At 36.2% G+C, this 22,603-nt stretch overlaps 2 protein-coding genes across 3 annotated transcripts in view; both read right to left on the reverse strand.

The window, feature by feature from the left end:
• Window positions 1-8,833, reverse strand: part of LOC137386907 (protein NEDD1-like) — a 13,703-nt gene extending 4,870 nt beyond the window's left edge. For both annotated transcript variants that reach the window (XM_068073126.1, XM_068073125.1), the window contains exons 1-10: window positions 8,686-8,833; window positions 7,769-7,860; window positions 7,399-7,515; window positions 6,476-6,616; window positions 5,228-5,457; window positions 4,891-5,089; window positions 4,402-4,552; window positions 4,033-4,128; window positions 1,255-1,347; window positions 308-447 (exon numbers count right to left, since the gene is read on the reverse strand). In XM_068073126.1, the coding sequence (XP_067929227.1) occupies window positions 308-447; window positions 1,255-1,347; window positions 4,033-4,128; window positions 4,402-4,552; window positions 4,891-5,089; window positions 5,228-5,457; window positions 6,476-6,616; window positions 7,399-7,515; window positions 7,769-7,860; window positions 8,686-8,803 (1,377 nt within the window). In that variant the 5' untranslated portion in view covers window positions 8,804-8,833. The remainder of the gene's footprint in view (window positions 1-307; window positions 448-1,254; window positions 1,348-4,032; window positions 4,129-4,401; window positions 4,553-4,890; window positions 5,090-5,227; window positions 5,458-6,475; window positions 6,617-7,398; window positions 7,516-7,768; window positions 7,861-8,685) is intronic.
• Window positions 8,834-12,462: 3,629 nt separating this feature from the next.
• LOC137387447 (bile salt-activated lipase-like) lies at window positions 12,463-22,110 on the reverse strand. The gene is made up of 10 exons (XM_068073873.1): window positions 21,879-22,110; window positions 20,022-20,144; window positions 19,027-19,254; window positions 18,290-18,474; window positions 17,188-17,432; window positions 15,333-15,595; window positions 14,642-14,860; window positions 14,115-14,229; window positions 13,775-13,980; window positions 12,463-13,107 (listed from the first exon to the last, which is right to left on the reverse strand). Exons 1-10 carry the CDS (start codon window positions 22,024-22,026, stop codon window positions 13,034-13,036), a joined length of 1,806 nt encoding a protein of 601 aa, XP_067929974.1. The 5' UTR covers window positions 22,027-22,110; the 3' UTR covers window positions 12,463-13,033.
• Between the last annotated feature and the right edge of the window lie 493 nt (window positions 22,111-22,603).

Consider the following 22,603-nt stretch of genomic DNA (forward strand, 5'->3'; position numbering starts at 1 on the left):
CAAAAATTTTATTTTTTGTTGTTTAACATGGTTACAATAATGGCAGTTTTTACATTATACCTAAATCCTTCCATTTGGCAACCATGGACCTGTAAAGAAGCTTGGTTTGGTTATAGAGCAGTTGCAGTTTGATGAGCAAGAGGCAGTTTATCATTTAGCCAATACCGAGTATCCATAAAAGGTCTCTATGAAGACACTGATCAAGATATTACTAGTATGAGTGAGGTTGACTACAAGTGAACTTAACTGATATAAACTGCTCCAAGGAGAATGAAGCTGTCTTATTAAGCTAGCTTTCATCACTTACATTTGTAGGATGTGAGGATATGGAAGTAATTTCTCCATTTACTTGCTTGTCTAACTCATTGCTGCTGTTGCCCGATTGAGAGTGTAAATCGGTGGCAGGAGTGGGATTAGTGCTTGAATCTGGAGAGAACAAGGAGTCACCTGCAAGACGTTGTCAGCAATACAATAACCAAAGCAAGTCACATGCTAGTTCTTCGGGCCTTTTCGCCTAACCTAGAGAACATGAATAATACCAATTAACATGACTTAGAAAGGTGTGCATGCCTTGCTGAGACACTAGCGCAGTTGAAAAACTGAACAGTATTGTGTTTACAGTTACCTTATTTGGACAAATAAAAATAAAGATTCGGTATTAAGTGTTACCATGACGATATTGGAAAACGCTGATACGTATATCCCCTATCGACCCAAATTTGCGCGCCCAATGTGGAATTTTAAACAATACTCTATATGATGGTCACCTAAAAACAGTCATATGATTAATTTTGTGCTACAAAAAGCATAATTTCACTCGAAAAAGAGGCTTTCTGCTAATGACCTACAGACTATTAAGTACTCGTCAACTCAAAAAGCCAAGTTGGACAAAATTGCAAAACTATTTCAGTAGAGATATTCTATTTACAGGCAACGCTTAAAAACATACAAAAATCTGTATTCAAACCAAAAAGAAAGTAAAAATACTTTAGCTGATTTTGTTGAAATATAAAAACAGTACTCAACATATCTGATAAGATTCTTTCATGTTATTGCCCTAAGGTAAACGTAACTCTGCTGTCTCTGCCCAGCAGCATCCATATTTATTTTGTACCTTCAATATATTAGACTGAACAGGTACAAGTTTAGCTAGAGTGAATATATAACAACTGGGCATGTAGTATCTTGTGAATGCTGACTGAAAGAGTGTATATTAGCACAACAAAAAAGACATGAAAAGCAACCTCGGGTTACCTGAAGCCTTCACAAGCAGCTCTTGAGAGTTGAGCTCTTTGACTGCGAGAGAAGCCCTATCCCCAAACATGCGGCTGCCATCTCCTGCCACATCTGTAAGAGCAATCGGAACTGATATAGCATTCAAATAGATGGATATCGTGGTCTAGCGAAACTAGAGGACAAATTAAAACAAATACCTCTCTAGTGAGAAGACTAAAAACGCAGATATTTTGTGAACCTTACAAAACACAGCTTTTATATAATTCAACAATAATATAGTACTAGCTGTGCCACCGGGTGTTGCCCGTGTAATAGAAGAGTCTTTGGACAGAACATTGATTTGTATTTAACATATAACAGCATTTGTCATTCTGACTTACAAACTACATATCATGAGAGAAGTGTTTTGTGTAGTTGAAATAAATTAAGAGAAAAATAAAAACAACTGTAAAGGTTTTAAAACTTTGTCAAACAACTATACCTTTCAAGCTAGTAGCCTGGCATATTGCCAATGGAAAATTCCACTGAGCTAATTAATAAGGTTAGGCTTCCAATGACGGTAAGCCATGACTTTGAGTCTGCATTGTTGTCCAGCTCAGCTGTTCTAATAATAGCTATAGCCAGAAAACCTACACACATACGACAGACATACTTTGAGAAATATATATATATATAGATGATCTACATATTACTACGCGACGACATCGCCGGTCAATTGCTATGGCTGAGTAGAATACAGAAAATTTAACGAAGTTTTACTATAAAAAACTGTTCCAGTTAAAAATAAAAAACAAACATATCAGTGATGAATAAAAGTTATTATATAAAAACTCAATTAAGCAAAGGATGTCAGCGTGTAATGCCAGTTCATCTAAGAATAAGCCTACAGGACATTCTGAAAATGGGAGTCCCAGAAGATGGACATGGTAGTCCTAGATGATGGACAACAAATGAATTAAATGCTAGCTAAGATACCCTAATTGCTGCTGATAATCCTAAAAACTTCGCCTAGGCCATTAATACGGTAGAAACAAGAAACTTTCCTAAGACTAAGTTGGATTGCAGGCGATCACTGCTTACTGCCCCTTGCCAACTAAGAAAAGAGCCAATGATTACCGATATGTAAATAAAAAGTGATTATCTTATCTCCACACAGCAAAACTTGAAAACTAATTGTAAACATTTCAAGTGCCCTCAAAGCGAACAGACTCGCGTATAGCCGCTGGCAAGTCCAATCGACTGCATGAATGGAATACGTTACAATGCTTGTATTTCCAATTCACTCTTACATGTGTTCAATGAGTTCAACACAATGCATCATTCACCTGTCCTGACATTTGATAGCCCTTGTAATTTTACTGAACACCGTATGGTTGTGACACCTGATCTCTTCCACTACTTCCAACAACAAACTATACCTCTGCTCTTTTCATATGCATGTATGCCGAGGCAGAATAAATGGAGATCAAGTTGCAACACTGAGCATTACATGAACTTCAGCATTTTTAGTGACAAGCAGTAAAACAAATGACAGTAAAAGTTATTCTACTTAAACAAATGGGATCTAAGACCACAAACTGGTGACATTCTTGACTCTATTCTAGCAGAAAACTAAAGGAAAGTAAGATGGTTTCCTGCTGCTGATGCTGCCACATAAGTAAACATACAAGCAATCATTTTTCTGAAGACTAACTCTTATTTTGAACTATAATAATCTCCATAGAGAAAAGAAGAATGAGGAAAGCACATACATCAGTTCATGAAGAGCAGATTACAGGCGTGAGTGAGAATTTACTGGATATAAAAATGAAATAGCGAAAGAACAAAAAGAGAAGTTACTCTAAGACAGATCTAACTCTAAGAAACTCAGGCTAAAAAAGGTAGGGCGGGCGCCGTCTGGATAGAAGTACAACAGGAATAAAGACAGAAGCAAGAAGAAATCTGTAGATCACAAGGAGGAATGGACGAGTTTAAAAAGAAGTGACCTACATCATACAAACTAACCGTGACGTCTGACCTTTACCAACTAGAAAGTCGTCTGCAGAAAAAAGTGATGAGCACTTTTTTGAGCTCAACTACCTTTGGACTATTCCTCGTACATCAATTATAAAACATTTTCAATAACAATTCATTTTTAAATACAAATCTCACTTATTTTTACATAATGTTTTTATATGGACATGCAGTACATGCCAATTACATAGCTTCCTTATAGACACGGGCTGCATGTCACTTCTGTGAGCTATCTTAATTCCTGCTTATTGTATTCTACAGTCGATGAGTGTACCAAATAATCGTAAATAATATTCAGTAACTAGTATTACATGATCAATATCTATCGGATAGCCAGTGTACCATGGATTATTATTATCCACAGCTTATCTCACTCAGCCACCAACTATTGCTCTATCCATAAAGTGCTCTTTAATAGAACTATTTTAGCAAGACAGAGACGAAAAATTTGATTTGTACCATGTATCTTTTACAACAACAAAACAATATGAACCAGGCTTTATACAGGTCAAGATTAATTAACCTCATTATTGCCATTCACGGAAACAGAATAATTTGAGCGAAACTATTTTGGCACATATAAAGTTTTTTTTGTGTTTATTTAGCGCCCTGGACAGAGATCAGCATAACAAGTCAGATTATCTAATTAAACAAGAAAAACTATCAGTGAAAATCATGTCACCTAACATAAGGATTTCGAGTTATCATTCGAGAATAGAGTGAGTGAGACGGATGAACTACTGAAGAAAAACATTGAACTGAAAGAGAAAAAAGAACACCTACCAGGAGAAAAAATGGAGTCCATGCTGTCGGTGCTTGTGAGACGGTTGATGCGAGGTGTGGTAGAAGGAGTTATCTGCTTACCATCCACAATATCCCCTTCAACAGAAACCAGCCGGCTGACAGCTAAACGCATGCAAATAGTAACTTAGTAAAATGCCTAAATGTAGTCCGTGCGAATACTTTCTTTTGGTAGATAATTTCACCTTAAAAATGCAATCATCTGCTGATTTTTGTGCCAGACCACTGATAAATGTTGAAAGTCATACACAAACATAGCAGTTAATTATATTAGAATAATAATGGACCAGACTGCCTACTTGACAGCATTCTATAAAAAAAACATGCTAAAAGACATCATCAGGTATGCACCTTGCTTTGCGTGTTGAGTTGATCGTACAGGGACAGCATTGAGGTCAACTGTAGTGAGGGGAGTCTGTGATGGGAGTATTGTCTCCCCATTGTGAGATTCATGACTAACTGCGCTTGTCTGAGATGGAGCGACATGTGAGCTCCGATTTTTCTATGTAGGAAGTGAAGAGATGAATATTACATAAGCTGACAATAATAGGAGAGCAGATATGACCAACTGATACATGACACGGAGGATTGTGACTGCAAGTATTTAAATACTAAACCTCGTGCAATGCTAACTCAATCTACTGCACAAGTTAAGATGTAATATCAACCATACTATTGTACAACTCACACTATAGTATAACTCACACTATAGTATAACTCAAACTATTGTTTAATTCAAACTATTGTATTACCCCAAATATTGTAAAACCTAAAATAGTCTTATTCCTGAAACTATAGCTAGTTATATCCTTTTTGAAGACAGACAAAAGTGAGACATACTTTTGGCAAACAGCGGTTATGAAAGGCTAGGCATTGGATGGATGTACGGTGGGCCATGAAAGAATGCTGTACTTTAGAGCCATGCCTCAAATCGTGCAGCAAAATGTGGCCTCGTATTGTGCCCGTTGCTATTTGGTAACCATTTGCATGCATGGCTATGGATGAGAGCGGCGCATCAACCTGCAGGGTTCTTACGATGCTAAAACAAATACCATGCCTCGTAACAATAGTTATTTTACGACCTCAAAGACGAGAGAGTATTCCTGTTGAATTTCTGGTAATATCCAAGTACCCCAGCAACATCACAGACCAATATTATTTGCTGACTTCTCCTCACCTTTTATTAAGAGCATCATATAAAACAATATTTTTATCAAGGCCACAACTCAGCAAGAGCCTATCGTTGGAGGGAGAAAAGGCAAGATCTGTAGCGGGAGCTTTGTGTGATCTGGCAAACTGGTGGACGGAGCGTCTGACGTTAGCATCCCAAAGCACAAGTGAAGCGTCATCAGAGACAGAAGCTAGCATGGAGTGGTGATGGTGACTGAACTGAATGGCTTGTATTGCCTGACAACAAAGTAGCATACATGTGCAACCAATACAGTAACACTAACGACAAAGTACCACACGTGTACAACTAATACAGTAACCTGACAACAAAGCATCACACATGCACAACCAATACAGTCACACTAACCACAAAGCATCACACATGCACAACCAATACAGTCACATTAACCACAAAGTACGACACATGTACAACCAATACAGTAACACTAACAACAAAGTACGACACATGTACAACCAATACAGTCACACTAACCACAAAGTACGACACATGTAAAACCAATACAGTCACACTTTTGGAAGAAAACAGTTCCACAGTGGCCAAACAATGTCTTGACAATGACACTAGTGAGTTTAACTAGTGAGTAAATTTAAATTTACTTGAATATAAATTTAAAATTAGTGAGTTTAAATAAAAAATAAAGGACCATGCACAACTTTTAAACATTGTAATCATTATAAGATGTCTAACACCGCTGTAGTCATGCGTTACTCGTAAAGTAAATTATTGCTATATTTACAGGAAGCCAGGTAATATACTGACAAGGGTTGCTAGATACATTTAATGAAGCAGGACAAGTCAATTTTTAAGCCAACTTGGATGCTATTAATAAAATAAGAGATAAGAAGGAGACAGACTGTTTATGTGTAATTTACATAATCTGACAGATATGTAAAAATAATTTTCTAATTGGAATCTGCAAAGGAAAAAAAGAAGGTTGCAGATGAACAAACCAGGCAAAGTCTTTGGCTGTAAACCAACTAAACAAAACCGACTAACTTGTTACCAATTTTAAAACTTGGGCATTAGACATAATTATATTGACATAAAAGAACTAAAACTACAGAACAAGGCAAGTCTAGACTTGCAAACATTTCTTCCAGTTGTATGAGCTAATCGGATACTAAAGCAATGCTATTATCCGAAGATACAGTTGAATAATGCACAGAAACAAAGAGTAAAAGTCAACACTTATGTAACATACATGTATCTAAACTTGACACTTATATAACATACCTGAAGTTTAAGGGTGCTCATGAGGCGAGTAGTAAGATCAGTTATGGTGTTGTGTAGTATGATTTCTCCTGCCTTGGAGCTGCTTGCTAAAGTTGTGTCATTGTAGTTGTATGTTACACTAGTTACAGGGGCTTTATGGCCCTACAGCAGACAAAGGGCAAAGCTATTAACATCATCTCTGACAATAGGAACACGACAAACTAGAAAACTACCTCCAACATAATGCACCGTGTCAAGGAGAAATGTTTGTTCTGAAGGGGTTGAACTATTCCTTGCCCATATAAATATTTTAAACAATTTCTGACAAGCTAACAAAAGCGTATCATTTTAGTTATTGATATTAACAAAGAAAATATATTTCGCTGTTAAACTGAACCAAGCTTATCAGATGTAGTACACACAGTCACAATGAAATTGAATGTGAGTCACAATAAAAACTAGGATATTGTAAGTGATACCTGACAGCAAAGTAAAACTTTACAAATATTGGACATGAGCTTCAAAATTGGGCAACTTTCCTTGCGCTGCCTACATAGATAAATCAGGATTTATGTTTCCAATAGACAACTATTAAATCATTCAACATTACTTGTCACTGTAAACAAGCACTGCAGTAAAATTAGTAAAAGTTGTGGGTAAAACCAGAAAAGTTCAGCATAACCCTTCATAAGCACCTAATCTGGTAGAATGTCGTAGAAAGTCACATCTTAACCAAGAGAATTATTGGAATGTCTCATATTGTGACATGAGAGATATATTCCATCATGTTCCAATAATTGAGCAATTATTGAGGAATTATTGAGGAATAATTGAGCAATTATTGAGGAATTCCAAAAAGTGATGAGCTTGTGAGTATCATAGTTGTCAAACCCTTTACTTTTATTTCTTCATCAGTCCTGTATCAAAGCTATGACTATGCTTACCAAATAGTTTTTTTTAGTCAGTCTTGTCTTCAGATCATAAACCTTGACGGCTCCGTCAGAGCACCCGACTCCAAGGTATCTGCTACTATTGTGCCAACATAAACAGCTTGCATCATCCTAACGCAAAGAAATGTAATAAAAAATTAGCGGCGAGTTAATTTTAACTTTAATTAAAACATTAATTGGATGAAACATAAAATAACTTTTGAGTAAAATAAACTAAAGCAAATGAGCTGCTTGTAAAATGACTTGCCAACTCCATGAGCAGCAATTCAAAGCCATCGAATTCATTGCCATATACAAAACCAATGAGTACGAAAATCAATTGAGATTGATCAACATTTGAAAAACATCCTGTATCATAGCTTACAATAATTGGGTATCCAATAGGATCATCAGCTGACTCTACTGAGGTCACATCTATGGTACATCCTCCTGGTGCAATGCATGCTACATGCGTATCTAAACATATACATCTGAACGTAAAAATAGAAATTGGTTAGGCCTAGTTTACTTAATGAGCTCTTAATCAACAGCTAGTCCTGACTGTAAAAGCCATATGATGAATTATATAATTACATATAAATTAAATATTATATATGAATTATAAAAATTTTTATTCGATACTGCATTTCTAAGTCTTTTTTCAGAAAAAAACCACAGATATTTATGGTATACAATGGGTAATTTCATATTTGTATATTTTGATACATTTACGCTTCCTGTTATAATATGCAAGCGTTGATAAGTCTAAACCAAAGGTAAGTTGATCCAAAACATAAACCTCTTGACGTACGCAGAAAAAATTACAGAATTGAACTACTGCTTGCAAAACTCGCAAAAAAGGAACATCCTACTCTCGCAGAGCCTTATGATGAGATCACGAGTCAAACCGAGATCTCAATGAAACATGTCGCATGCAAACAGAGCCACGATCTATATGGATCGGCACCCGTACGCGCTCTGCATTCAACTGGCTCGCTCATGAAACGATTAATCTGCAAAAATTTTGTCTTATTGTCAAAATTAATTACTGAAGCTTTGCATAATATCATTGTTGAAGTAAGCATACAAGACATTAACATAAAAGGCCTTGAGTGAGCAGAAACAAAGCTCGCGAAAGCCCAAAACTTTCTTTCACTTACCTTCACAACAACAGTTACGCTAGCATCAACTAGTTCTGTTTATAATGCAAAACAAATTACAAAAATATATAAAACTTTTAATTTGCAGCGGCTCGAGGATGCTGTGGATGCAACCTGAACGGTGTAAACTTTATATGCTTACTTAGACTATTCCAAGCTAAAGAAGAAACTTTTTGAACTGGCGGACTATAATGCTTAGTAACCATATCATATTTGTCACCATCCCATATTCGTAAATCATCTGCACCAGACGCTAACATTTTATAGCAACGGTTATGTACTTGCAAACAAAATATTTAATCAGGAATGAGCGGAAACGGAAACTACAGTAAGTAAATCGGTAATACTCATTCTATGAACGTTTTTGATTTTTAACAATGACTATAAACGTATTTATTTGAAAAAATAAAAAAATTATTTTTAGTAGAAATTTTTTAAACAACCTTTTATTGTATGATGTCAAAAATTGTTTTATTTGGAGTTGTATTACTACAACCAATAACAACATGTAAAATGCAACTCAAAATACGCTGCTTGCTTAGAATTATGTTGCTAAACATGGACATCCTGAACTCACACTTTACTGAACGTGGTGGTATATACATATAAACAAATATTTCTTTGAAATTTGGATTTTTTTTGAAAATTCGGTTGAATACTCTCCTTATGGAGATCAAACATGAGTCCTTGATCAAGCAGCTAATTTTGTGTCAAACGCATAGACACATTCTCTCAAATTTTTCTCAAGCTGTATCCGCAATCACCATAAAAATACAATACGAAATCTAAAGTTTGTTCACAGACAATTACTTGCATAAAGCATCAGAGGTATATCTACTATCTTTGATTCCAACCTAACCATTGACTCAAATTGTGCAAAGCTTTTTCAAAAGGCCGTTTACATTACTGACAGACGGTTGGTTGCTCACTTCCATGTTACAAGCATTAGCGGTTTTGGCCATGCAGCGTGACAGCTTTAAACAACTTCTTACAACACTGACTCACTCAGGTAAGCTTTGGTTCTCAATAAGAACTTGAGAATGCTGCCACCCTGCCACAGATGAAGTTTAGCTAATGCAGAATGAGGTAGAAAATTTTATGTACTGCAGCATTTTGTAGCTATAATAAGATATTATAAAAGAGTTTGTCCATCAAGGCCTTTCTATTGGAACAATAAGTGCAACATAATTATATGTAGAATAAAACATGTATCTGTAGGCTATATCTTTGTTACATTGATTAGTATTAATACAACTGCTACAACTCACCCTTTCATCCTTTTGGCCTTAATAGATTTTATAGTTATAAGTTTGCTCGTGAACACACATGAGTATGCAACTCCTTGTTGTTTTTCCACAGTTTTCTAAATATCTACTGATCATTCAATCTTTATGCCTACGATGGCAAGAAACTTCTAAAATAAATTTCCTCTGTTGTTTTGTAACCAGGTTTGAAAAATGAACACAAACAATTATTAGCAGAGTGTAAAATTTTGTATTCGATAATGATGTTTCACAGCTATGATTAGGCAAAGCTGCGTTGCAAAAGTGCAGCAATTCCCTTTTCTAAAACTTGCAATTGTTTTCTCTTGAAACAATTCATCTAAATACCAAAAACGTTTTACAACTATGGGCTAAGGTAGCAGGAAACACAACGCGGGGCTTAGTATTCAGTATTTTTTTCAAGCTGAAAACATATTTGTTTACTCAAAAAATAACAGAGCAATGGTAAAGAGCTTTGTTGCTGATTGTGACCTTTGCTGCTGATTGTGACCTTTGCTACAACACAAAGATGCTAGTAGTAACCAAATGAGACAAATAATAGAGCTTAACGCACACACAAAAAACTTTAAAAAAATCTTTACAAGGTCAGATTTCAAGTTGAAACCAGAACTTTTGCAAAAGACAAATATCCAAAGTATGCATATACATACAACACCACAGCCTAGCATCTTGGCTTGATTGTTAAAAAGGTGTTATGAGTTCTGTATGTTATAATTGATATGAGTCAAAAACAGAATATGTTGACAACTGAGTTTTTCTGAAGTTTTTACTGGTAACTCCAAAAAGACAATGAGTGGCAAAAAGACAATGATGGCTGTTGTATTTCTGGATTCTACCTCAAGCTATTGTTGCAAGTTGCAACAATAGCTTGAGGTAGAATTTTTCAATGCGATAAAAATACTGTATAATTTGAAAGGACTTAAATTTAATTATTGGAAAAAGTATTTTATTGCTCAACAAAATGCTCGATTGAGTTTTATTATTGCTTTGGAGCGTCTTCATGTCTGTATGTTGATACTAACTACTATGTTCACTTTCCATCTAAGCTTATTATGTAAATAGGCATCTTTTCGGTGCACTTTTTCTTGCAACTTCTTTACAACTTGCAACTTTTTCATGGTACTAGTGAAGAGTTATTATAATTGTGATATATTGTTTTACATACAGTCGTGGCCAAAAAATATTAACACCCCTGCCTTTCTTGCCTGGTCTATTTAGTAAAAACTGGACTAACTCCAAATAGACTTACTGCATCATATATTTAAGCCATGCATATTGCACAGCATTAGAAAGCTGAGCATCAAATCTTTCTAATGATATTAAAACTTTTAACAATAAAACCATTTTCATTGAGGAATTGGCCTCAGAGATTGACTCCAAATTTTGCTCCAAAAAACTCTGGCTTTACATGCCACCAGCGACTGCTGGGATAGTTTTTGTTTTTGATAAATGTTTTTAATGGATAGAAAATCTTATGAGAAATCATTTGGTATGTATTTTGTCTGGTCTGGGTAGCACAAAATGGCGATAAAAAGAGTAAAAACCTAATTGATCACAAAATGATGAGGGGTGTTTATACTTTTGGACACGGCTGTACATTGGAGCTGCTTTTCTATATATGTACGCTACTAGATGAAAAAGATTTTGTACCAAAAATCAACATTTATTTACCATCTAACTTTTAAATGAAGGTGTTTGTTCATTTCTGTGTTCTATAAAATTAATTAAGTTCATGTTATATATACATATAGTAGCTGTGCTACCCGGCGTTGCCCGTGTAATAAAAAAGTCTTTGGACAGCAAATTAATTTGTATTTAACATATAACAACATTTCCCATTCTAACTACATATCATGAGAGAAGTGTTTTGTGCAGTTGAAATAAATTAAGAGAAAAATATAAACAATTGTAAAGGTTTTAAAACTTTGTCAAACAACGATAACTTTCAAGCTAGTAGCCTGGCACATTGCCAATGGAAAATTCCAGTAAGCTGCTAGGCTTCTAAGGACGGTACGCCATTACTTTGCACCAGCATTGTCCAGCTACGCTATTCTAATAATAGCATTAGCTGAAGGGACACACATATGCACACACATACTTTGGGAAATATATATACATGTATATAAATTTATATCATTTTGGTAGCCTGTCTTGACAGACTGTTGTTTTTGCGGAGTTGTCCCCACGTCGAGCGGGCGAGCAAAACAATGGAGGTTATTTTCCGCTGTTTTGCTCGCCCGCTCAACGAAGCGACAACTCCGCAAAACAACAGTTTGTCAAGACAAGCTAGCATTTTGGGGAAGACTGGTGATGTGTTTTCTTTCTAGAAAAATTATTCTTCTAGTGTGCTAGCTGAAGCATAAGTATTTTAACCAACTGCCATTGCAGATTGGCGGGTGTAGTAAGTATGTGCACAATTATTCCATAGCATGGCATGTAGCCTGTGTAGCATAGTGGATAGCATACCCATCTGCAGAAACAGGTTTTTGGAGTTAAATTCCAGTGCGTAGCAGTTTTTTCGTTGCTAAACATTTAGTGCTATAACGGGACATACGATAGACACTTACATTTATATATATAGATTATTATTGGTTCTGATGCATGAGAGTTTTTAAAAAGAACTTGGTGATATAAACAATATATTTCTAAACTAACGACACCTATCATTTTATATTAGATTGTTCCATGAATATACTTGCTACAAAATATTGTAAGACCAAAACACTACAGCTAACACATGGTTTCAAGTGTATTTGTTTGATAATTAAAAACATTAGTGCCAATAGAAATAACAGGCTAATAACATTGGCATAGCCCCATGATCATTTTCTTAGATTAATTAGTTGTTATATGAAGTTATCTGCTCATATATGCAATAATAATTCATGAGTTCGTAACTCTTTTACCATCACAAAAGTTAAGCCAAATATTTTACTACCTTATTAAAATAGCTTTCCTATAAGGTAATAGCTGTAAAAAGTTTTACTAGTTGCAATATCTTTGACTAGGAATGTTATTCAGTTGCCGTGAAAAATTACTAGACTCCAACTTAGTATCACAGTGAATTGTAGCTGATAAGAGTCAATAAAATCAGATCTGCTACTCTCATGTAACATTAATAATAAGGATACAGAAAACTACCACTAGAGTCACTTGGGTTATGTACTTCTTCTCAAGAAAGACTAGCTGAACTATGACAGCTGTTGGTTATAGCTCGTCGTGACTGACGGAGTTCTTTCTTGCTTCCTTTAGCGCCTCCTCAGCCTTCAACCAGATCAGTTCTACAAATAAAAAAAACTTGTCTAAAATTTTCTCATTGTTTATGCACATTGTTATTGTTATTGTAACATACCACATTAATTTTTTGTCTGGTGGATCTGTTATGAAGCAAGTATTTTTGAGAAAGCTTAATGTATGAGCAAAAAATATGGCTACATTTGAACAAATATACTAGTTCCTACTGTATCTCACTAACTGTCAACACAAATTCTTGAAGATGAGGAGGTATTCTATCCCAGTTTATACAGAACATAGGAAGATTTTAGCAATCCTGTTCATAGCAGTTTCATGCGATCCCAGGGACTAGATTTCTTGTTAAGACTGATAGTGCCAACCAGATCAGCTTAAAACTATGCATAGACATGAAAACATGCCTGGTTTAGGCATTGAGTCAGCCTTTTCTCAGCTGGAGGTTTATGCACCAGAAAGGACTGGTGTACATCTGTCTGAGAGAGGACACCAGGGCATGGATGACACAGAAGAGGATAACACATAAAAAAACATTTATCAACTTGTGTGCTATGAATGGGGCCTCAACTCTATTTGCTGGCACCAAAAGTTGTTTTTCTCTGAGCCAACCCTCAACTGGCTGTTTCCAGGTCAAGCAATTTATCTAGCCCACGGGACCAGAGCCACTCTCTCTTTCATAACTAAAAGAATAGAATTTACCATCTTCTGCTGATGGTCGATCAGCAGCAAATTGGAGTTTTCTAGCTGAATAAATGTGGGATCGAATAGCTTCCAATCTCTCCTTGTTAGGAACAGGAATGACTCGTAAGTTATGACTGTTTAGTTCCATGAGCCTTGGCGACTCATGACTGAACTTTGGCCAATTGACCGTTTCTTCTGGAAGTGGTGTTGGCTCATTTGGGTTTCTAAAATTACGCTCTGGTACAGGTTCATATTTTACATATCTAGTTACAAGCACAAATTTGTCTCACCAGAAACTTTTAGTAAGCCTTAAACTAGAATGATAGACATGGACCAAGGTCAAGGTCATGCCACTCACCCTGTCTTTGCAAAGTTTGTCCACATGATCATCATAGTAGTTGACAAATTTTTGTCTGACTCCTTTGCATTCTTTACTAACACACCTTCCATGAACTCATCCGCAGAGACTGTGTCTGAAACATTGAGCAAAATAACCTTAACATTCCTTACAGTTAGTTTAAGCTATAATTGGTATGAAATTACTCATGATATACAATAAGAACTAATATCTGTCTTGACATAGATCCTTGATCTAAATAATTGATTCATCAAGTAGCACAGTCAATGAGTTTATAGCAGCTGTGTCACCAAATTGTTTGATGTTAATTAGGCTATAAGCATGCCATTAACTTGAATCAAACTAACTATGCCAACTATATTATTACATCTACATGTAGCCAAAAAGTTGAACTTCTTCTTTACTGAGCTTTGCTCAGAGTCAAGTTTAGTAGACATTGTTTTAAGTGCGGTATTGACACATATAGACATGCTGGGAACATAAAACATATATGTGACACATGTATGGAGTTGTCTCCTTGCGCTTACCTCTCCAAAGAGGATCTTCTATTTCTGAATAAAAGGCTCCTCCAAACACGATTGAAAGTTCATCTCCATGATCAGCCACTGATCGAGCCCACTCCGGTACTTTCCATATCGTGTTGACTGTGGTCTTCTCCTCAGTAAAATAATAGCCATAAGTATTTTTCTCTCCGCCGTCATGTTGAGACAGTTGATTAAGCATATCGGCATCAAAAAAAGCTTCTCCTGTAATTTTGCAGCGTAAGTTTAGGAAGCCCACTTTCTCTCATGTTTACATAACAGGTGTTTTTAATTAAAATAAGGATCTGAGTAAACTGTCAGCGTTGTGACGTAACCATTTTTAAATATTCATAAATCTTTTTTTTACATAATGTTTTTATTACCCGTACAACGCCGAGCATGCAACTAGTTACTACTAAATAAGAAGTGCAAAAACTTGTCTGACTGGAAAGTGATGTTCAATCAGTAGTTGTTTGCCCTTGCTACTCACTGAAAGGCTTGCTCTCTTCAAAGGACATTTTGAAGCATTTTAGAAAAAGATATCCCGTAGTCACAGCAAACTAATATTTAAAAAAAGGTTCAATAAACTCATTTAACAGAATATCTAGTAAAATCTATAGACTCCTTGTTAAAGACAATTTAACAATATTTAAAAATCTAACATAGGAGTAAAAGTTAGCAAGAGTTCCAAACCTACCCAGAAACCTTTTAAGCAGTAAGAGTCTTTCCTTGTCATCATCTACTTCTTCTAATCCATAATTGTTAATAATAAAATCAGCGCAGAGCTCTGCTGAAAATGGTGTAAACCAGCGGGGACAAGCAGAGGTTAGATATTCTCTGGTAAAACTTGAACTAATGCCGTGTTCTATTGTTCTTCCCGTCATCGCTGCGTACATTGCCGTGTCTGTTGCGAGCACGATTCCACCTTCATCTCCATTCATCCCTATCAGCAGGTCAAACCTGTCAACAGAATATTTCACTGTTACGTTGATAAAACTAATTGTTTTCATATGATGCGTAGTATGAGAACCAAACAATGATCGTACAAGAGACCAGAACGTTGTTTTGTTTATTCACAGCCCTTGCTATAGTCTTGTAAAAAATCAATGTTTATCAAGCTGCTTGTTAAAAGATTTCAAAGTTTATTAAAAAGTTTTATTTATGAAAATGAGGAGTTGTAATTTATTAACATGAATCGCAATGAAAAGTTTTGGTAAAAATGGTAAAAAGTAAAGTGAAATGCGTTGCTACAACAATGAATATTTAGATAAACAATGAATGGTTATTTAACATGTTCCAGAAACCTGACAAACAAAGTCACCAGTTTTTAAAATACGACCGACTGTATTTTAAAATCAGACTAAAATAGTAGGCTAGTACTGGCCTACTATATTTGGCTAATAGTTGTTCCATAGTTGTCTATGGAAAAACTACCAGTCAAATTTGTATTTGCTGTTTGTGTACTTCTACTTGGTTCAACTGCTAAAAGCAATAAAATTAGCACACCATGCGAGAGTGTTAAAACCTTATGTACTGTAACTAAAATTAAACTCCCTACACAGTTAATGGTAATTACACCCTGCAACTCAAGAAGGCTGGACACAGCAGAGCGACTTTAAGGCATGGCGGGCACTAAGCCAGACAACTATATAAACAAACTAGCTGTGCTCCCCGGCGTTGCCCGAATACTAAAAATCAGCTTATAAACAGTGAGAAGTTGCCTGCTACTTGCTATTAGCCTGGCAAGATGCCGATGAAAAATTTTAGTAAGCTAACTAATGACAATCACTTACATGTACTTATGCAATCACCCTGCGTGGTATGCAAAGCCGTTGGGTATGTGCTCCAATATATCGACTTATATTGGCGAGCTATCAACTCATTCTCTGTGGCCTATTGGGTAGGGTGTTGGACTGGTGTACAGAGGATCTGAGATCATGTCTTCTTTGGTACGGATTCTTTGTTCCAAGATTTTAATAGTTATAGCCGGAATGCATGCATACATACAGACAGATGTACTTTGAGAAATATATATATATATAATATATATAGATACATGTATATACCGTATAGTGTATTCTCAAAGTTGGTAGTTCTAGCAATAGCTATTAAATTCTTGGAATAAACAATCCTTATCGCAGAAGATTTGATCTCATACCTCCGGTGCACCAGCCCAATGCCTTACTAATTCAGCCACACAAGCTTGATGCATTCGCTAGGCGATATAATTATGTAGATATATGAGAGCAAGTATGCTACTGCTCTCCATAAGGACGTAATGTGATCGCCTAACGTAATGTGATGGCCTAACGTCATGAGAAGCGGTAGCTTTTATTAGTAAGCTTACTCAAATTATCTATTGGCAGTGTGCCAGGCTAATAGCAAGTGGTAGCCAACTCTCATTACCTCTTATTGTTTATAAGCTGATTATTAATACGGGGTAAAACGGGGTAGCACAACTATATAAACAATCATTTTCAAGGTATAAGTAGACACGGTTCACAGGCTATCAGAGCATCTGCAGTCTTCTAACACCAGCGTATCAACTGTACCTCTGAGACTTGGCGTAGCTGTAGTCTAGAGCATTTTTGTCAAAGAAATCGCTATCTGCAAAAGGATGCCAAAAGTTCTCTCCTATTGGCTGCTGTATGTCTAGGAGAAGCTGCGCTACTGTCAGATTTTGCAGACAGTCGTAAACAGTTAATGGAGCTGTGCAGTTGGTCTGCTGCCTCATGTATTTAGAGAGTTTGGTCCATCGACTTGTGGAGGTAGGTAACAATTGATAGATGGTGCCTGACTAAAAACATAAGTTAGCTAAATAAACAGCAACGAACAGCGATTCGTATAAACAGTGGTAAGTAAACAAAGCATGATTTACATCCAAGGGGTTAGTTTGCATCTTTAGGCTAAAACACTACTAAGTTTTTATACATCAAATATGGTAGTGGCAAACACCCCCCCCCTTCCCCCCGCATGACGCTGTGATGTCGTTTTGGAAACAATGGTGTCACTCTAATTTTGCTATGATTCAGCGTCGATATTTGGAAGCGATGTTTGGTTGAGCGATTCGCCACCTTCGGGCCATTGAACAGTCTCAGCACTTGTGTGCGCATAGATTTTTTCTACCTGTTGCTTCATGTGCTTATATAATTATGTCTTGACATAAGGTGTCACACAACCATCGTTTAATATAGCGCCCGATGAAAAAAGAATTTGCTTTCGGCCCAGCATAGCGCTTTGACACTGGTGCACCCAGGTGTTGCTACACTATCACTCTATAGAATATAGAATCACTCTGTGGAAACTTAACAAATGCTGTCAATCGACAATCTCCATCATTTCTAGTAAACGGATTTAATGTGGCATAAAATCAATAAGAGCTGATTTACAAAGAGCGAATTAGTGTTATAAAAGTTGGCAGAAGGCTGATAAACTTGGTTTCCGTTCATTTGTTTAATGTCAACCTAACTGCTGTAATAAACATCAGAAGTAACAGGTGCTATAAATAAATTGTCATAACTTAAATTTGCTACCTTTTTACTGTTGTTCAATGTTTTATCAGCCAATATTTTTAAGATATACTCACGTGTAACACAATAAAACCTACTTTGTGATTCAACACCACCTTTTTTACTACATGCAATATTTAAATACCTGTTGAATAGCTCGTTTAAATAGACCACCACTGTGAGGACTTATGGTGTGTGCTGACACACTGCCAGCTCCTGCTGACTCTCCAAATATAGTGACAAGATTTGGATCTCCTCCAAACTGGGCGATATTTTCTTGTACCCAAAGCAAAGCCGCCTTTTGATCCCAAAGACCATAGTTTCCAGTACCTGTAACAGAGTTATAAAACTCTCTAACGGCTTCCAGTACTTGTAACATGGTTATGATAGCCTTTTATGGTTTTTAGTTTCTGGAACTATACCCGCAGCCGTTGGAGTTAGAGTTGATCCACTCTTGGTTGTTCACAACCAAGTTGCTAGGCTTGGTTATGAACAACCAAGCCTTGGTTGCTAGGTTAGCAACCTTGGTTGCTAGAAACAACAACCTTGGTTGCTAGGCTAGCAACCTTTTATTGCTAAGCTGGCTATAGATTATAGCTTGTCTTTAATAGTATAACTATACATGTGAACTAAAAGGACAGCCAACACTAAACCCTTGCTAGTTGTCAGCTGAAATACTTTACATTACTAACAAGTATGTTTAATTACTAACCATGACTACTGCAGACTAATAGTGCTCATTTAATAAGAAATATCTTGCTGGGTATAAGAAGTCTTTCTAAAGATGAACACCTTTTTAAGCAGTTTTAGTTAGTTTAGTGTCTCACTCAACTCGCACCATCTATCTACTAAATAACTTACTGAAGGTAAGCAATAGCATACCTGGTCCATCGGCCAGAAAACCAAAAATAGAAACTCTGTAGTTAAAAGACACGTAGATAACATCTCCAGTAACAGCTAGAGGAGCGCCAAGGTGGACAGACCCGGTTCCAGCAAGATAGGCTCCACCATGAATATAGACCATAACAGCCTTCTTTTCAGCCCCTGGGGTTATTCCCCCTGGTACGGTTATGTCCATGAAAAGACAATCTTCTTCCCCAACCACCGCTCCTACAAGTTAGATGTAGCCTGAGTGATCACAATTTGTCACTAGGTGATTGTGATTAGTAGGGGATTGTGAACTCAGGCTTGTATCTAAAGGTGATCATAAGTTTAGGTTTGTATATAGAGGTGATCATGAGCTGAGGCTTGTATGTAGAGGTAAACATGAGCTGAGGTTTGTATGTACATTTAGATATTATTGGAAGCTGAGTTTGATACGTAGAAGTGGTCATGAATTAGAGTTCATTTGTAGAGGCGATCATCAGCTGAGGTTTGCACATAGGTGTGATCGTGAGCTGAGGTTTGTATCTAGAGGTGGTCATAAACTGAGGTTTGCACATAGGTGTGATCAAGAGCAGAGGTTTGTATCTAGAGGTGGTCATAAGCTGAGGTTTAAATGTAGGGACAATTGTTGGCTGAGGTTTGTATGTAAAGGTGATCATGAGTTGAGGTTAGTATGCAGAGATGATAGTGAGATAATGTTTGTATGTAGAGGTGATCGTGAGATAATGTTTGTATGTAGAGGTGATCATGAGATAATGTTTGTATGTAGAGGTGATCATGAGATAATGTTTGTATGTAGAGGTGATCATGAAATAAGGTTTGTATGTAGAGATGATAGTGAGATAATGTTTGTATGTAGAGGTGATCATGAGATAATGTTTGTATGTAGAGGTGATCATGAGATAAGGTTTGTATGTATGCCAGAAAGATTTATTGTTTTGGTATTATAGAAGCTCAGAAATGAGAGAAAAACATTTGAAACAACGTCTAACCTTGTTCAATTTGAGGACATCGATTTCCAACAGAGTTGACAAACATCTTTCCTTCCCATTTTGGGTATCGTTCAGGTTTCTTGAATCGCAAGCCATTAGTAGGTGGTTTAGCAAATCGAATTCCTTAAAAATAGGTGTAGCACTGTGCTAAAGCCTTAGACATGAACAGTGGTGCGTGCCTTTTAAAATTTTAATAAAACTCACCACAGAGACCAGAGTCCGTAGGTTTGTTTGAAAGTTCATAATTGTATGAGGGGACAAATAAATTCTGAATTCGGGAAGCACTGTTAGATTTTATCAAGGAACTATGTTTTGGTTCTTTCTGTATTTATGTTTATCTAGAATACTTAGCTCGCAACAAAACTACAAAATGAGGTTGGTGCTAAAAATAAAATGCTCTACATTTTATAAAACAGTAAAGAGAAGAGCTATAGTTATGTGTGAGTCTTCCATTTGTCTAATACTGTTAGTTTCATAACCTGTCATGATCTGACAACCTGTCATAACCTGTCATGATCTGTCTTTATTTTCTTGTTTATCTTTATATTCACTATTAAATTCATTATAGTAATCTATTTGTACCGAGTCGGCTCAGAACAAATAACCACACACACAGCTTAAACATTAAACTACTATAATCATGTGAGACATAAGCCATGACTGAATTGCTATTGTCACTGAGAATTACCAAGGGCGCTGAATGAATTGCAGTGATTTCTAACAAACTTGTTCCTAACCAACTAGGTGCACTTTAAATGTAGGGTAGTCTTATTACTTGTAATTGGCCTCATACGGTCACTCAGCGTGTGAGTATCTTTTGCCTGTCAAACATGGTGAAGCCAAACCTAAGCTGTCGCGCACAGGAAAGCATTCAGCTCAAACAAAATTCAAATCTTGCATGAACATTAAAATACCAGGAAAAAGATCATACAAGATAAAAATTACACTGTTAACTCGATTCTTGGAAAAAATTCCTGTAGGACGAAGATGACAAAGTTGTGACTCATTGTTTTTTTCCTCATCAAAAATAGGGTTTTTTTCCTCAAGCAAAAGTAATGGTTTTTCAATCAACAGCTCATCAAGTATTTGAAGCTTTAGGCATGTCTCATCTAAAGCCTTGCATGGCTAACATACTCACCAGCTGAAACCCTTCAACATCATCATGAGTTTATATTTTAATAAATATTTATATATTTTTTCATTGGAGACAGTTTGTAGAATTTATACAGTACATTCTTGTGAAGTTGACAAACCTTCTTTGTTATCCTCTCATGCGAGTCTCCGATATACAAAAGCAACCATTTAAAATAACAAAACTTTGAGAAAATCGAGTAGGAGTTTCAGCCAATTCATGCTAGTATATGGTTGTTACTACTAGGAGAAACGAGGTTATTCTTCATTAGCAATTATTGGAAGTGAATACCAACTCACTAGTTCAGAGGCTACTGGTATAACATAAGGGCTTTATGTTTCGTAACTGGTATGATGATTTATGTATAACTTTTCACTGGCCTTGGTGATAATCAACAAAGTAATATTTTTCATTACAGGCAACAAGAAAAAAAGAAAAAGATAAAAAAAGACGTTAATCAGGAAATATTAAGTTAGCTGAGGAAAAGTGTATTAAAAGTTTGTAATCTAATAGTATTGCGGAGGAGTCAGAATTATAGTGCAGTCTGTAGTAACAGAAAGGTACTGTTAGATGTGACTTGATTCCAATGGATTGATTCACAAGTTGTAAGTTTGCCGCTAGAAGAATATGAAATTTAAAATGACATAAAATAATTAAAACTAGCTGATTGTATAATAAAAAACTAAATGCACTATCAAGCTTTTTACTGGAATAGAATGTCATACCTTGAAATATGTCAACAGGTACCCCTTGAAAAGCAATTCTCCTGCCAACCAGAATTCCTCCATGACTTAAGGTGACCTCTGGAGGGCTGGCATCAGCAGATATCAACTGTATAAGGCAAGCGAAGCCGGCTAGTTCAAGGAATCGCATCCTCACAAGATGCCGGTCAATGTGCGGAGGACAATAACCAAGCTCAAACGCCTCATCAAGACTTGTGTTTACTAATATTTACTCAAAATCCTTTTATATTGCTACTTCCACCTCGCTTGCATTGCCATGACGAAATGGCGTTATGCAATACAGATAAGAACTCCCATTGACCACATGGAAGGCGTATTGATCATATTCATTATCATATACCCTATAGCTTATGCACACGCCAAATGACTGCTTATGAAATTCTCTAGCAATGTGCCTAACATGACTCACAAGCATGCAAAAGGGGATAATGCTATAAAAAGATTTGTTGATAATTCCAGTTGCACTAATTATCCATTTGTTTCCACACCGAATAACTGGCCAACTGCTTTCAAATCCATTAGTTGACTAACTTTCCTAAAACATAACTAGAGGGTTGGTCATATTCCCTTCAGTAATAGAGAGCTTACTTAATGTTTCTCATGCCATTTTATGACCAACCCAGATAAGAGATCAACCACAAGCTTGGCAAGCAACTCTGTTATTAAACACTGTGTAGTAGGCTTCAATCTGGTATTTCCTACTTGGA

This window comes from Watersipora subatra, chromosome 2 (genome assembly GCF_963576615.1).
Source record: "Watersipora subatra chromosome 2, tzWatSuba1.1, whole genome shotgun sequence".
Lineage (NCBI taxonomy): Eukaryota > Metazoa > Bryozoa > Gymnolaemata > Cheilostomatida > Watersiporidae > Watersipora > Watersipora subatra.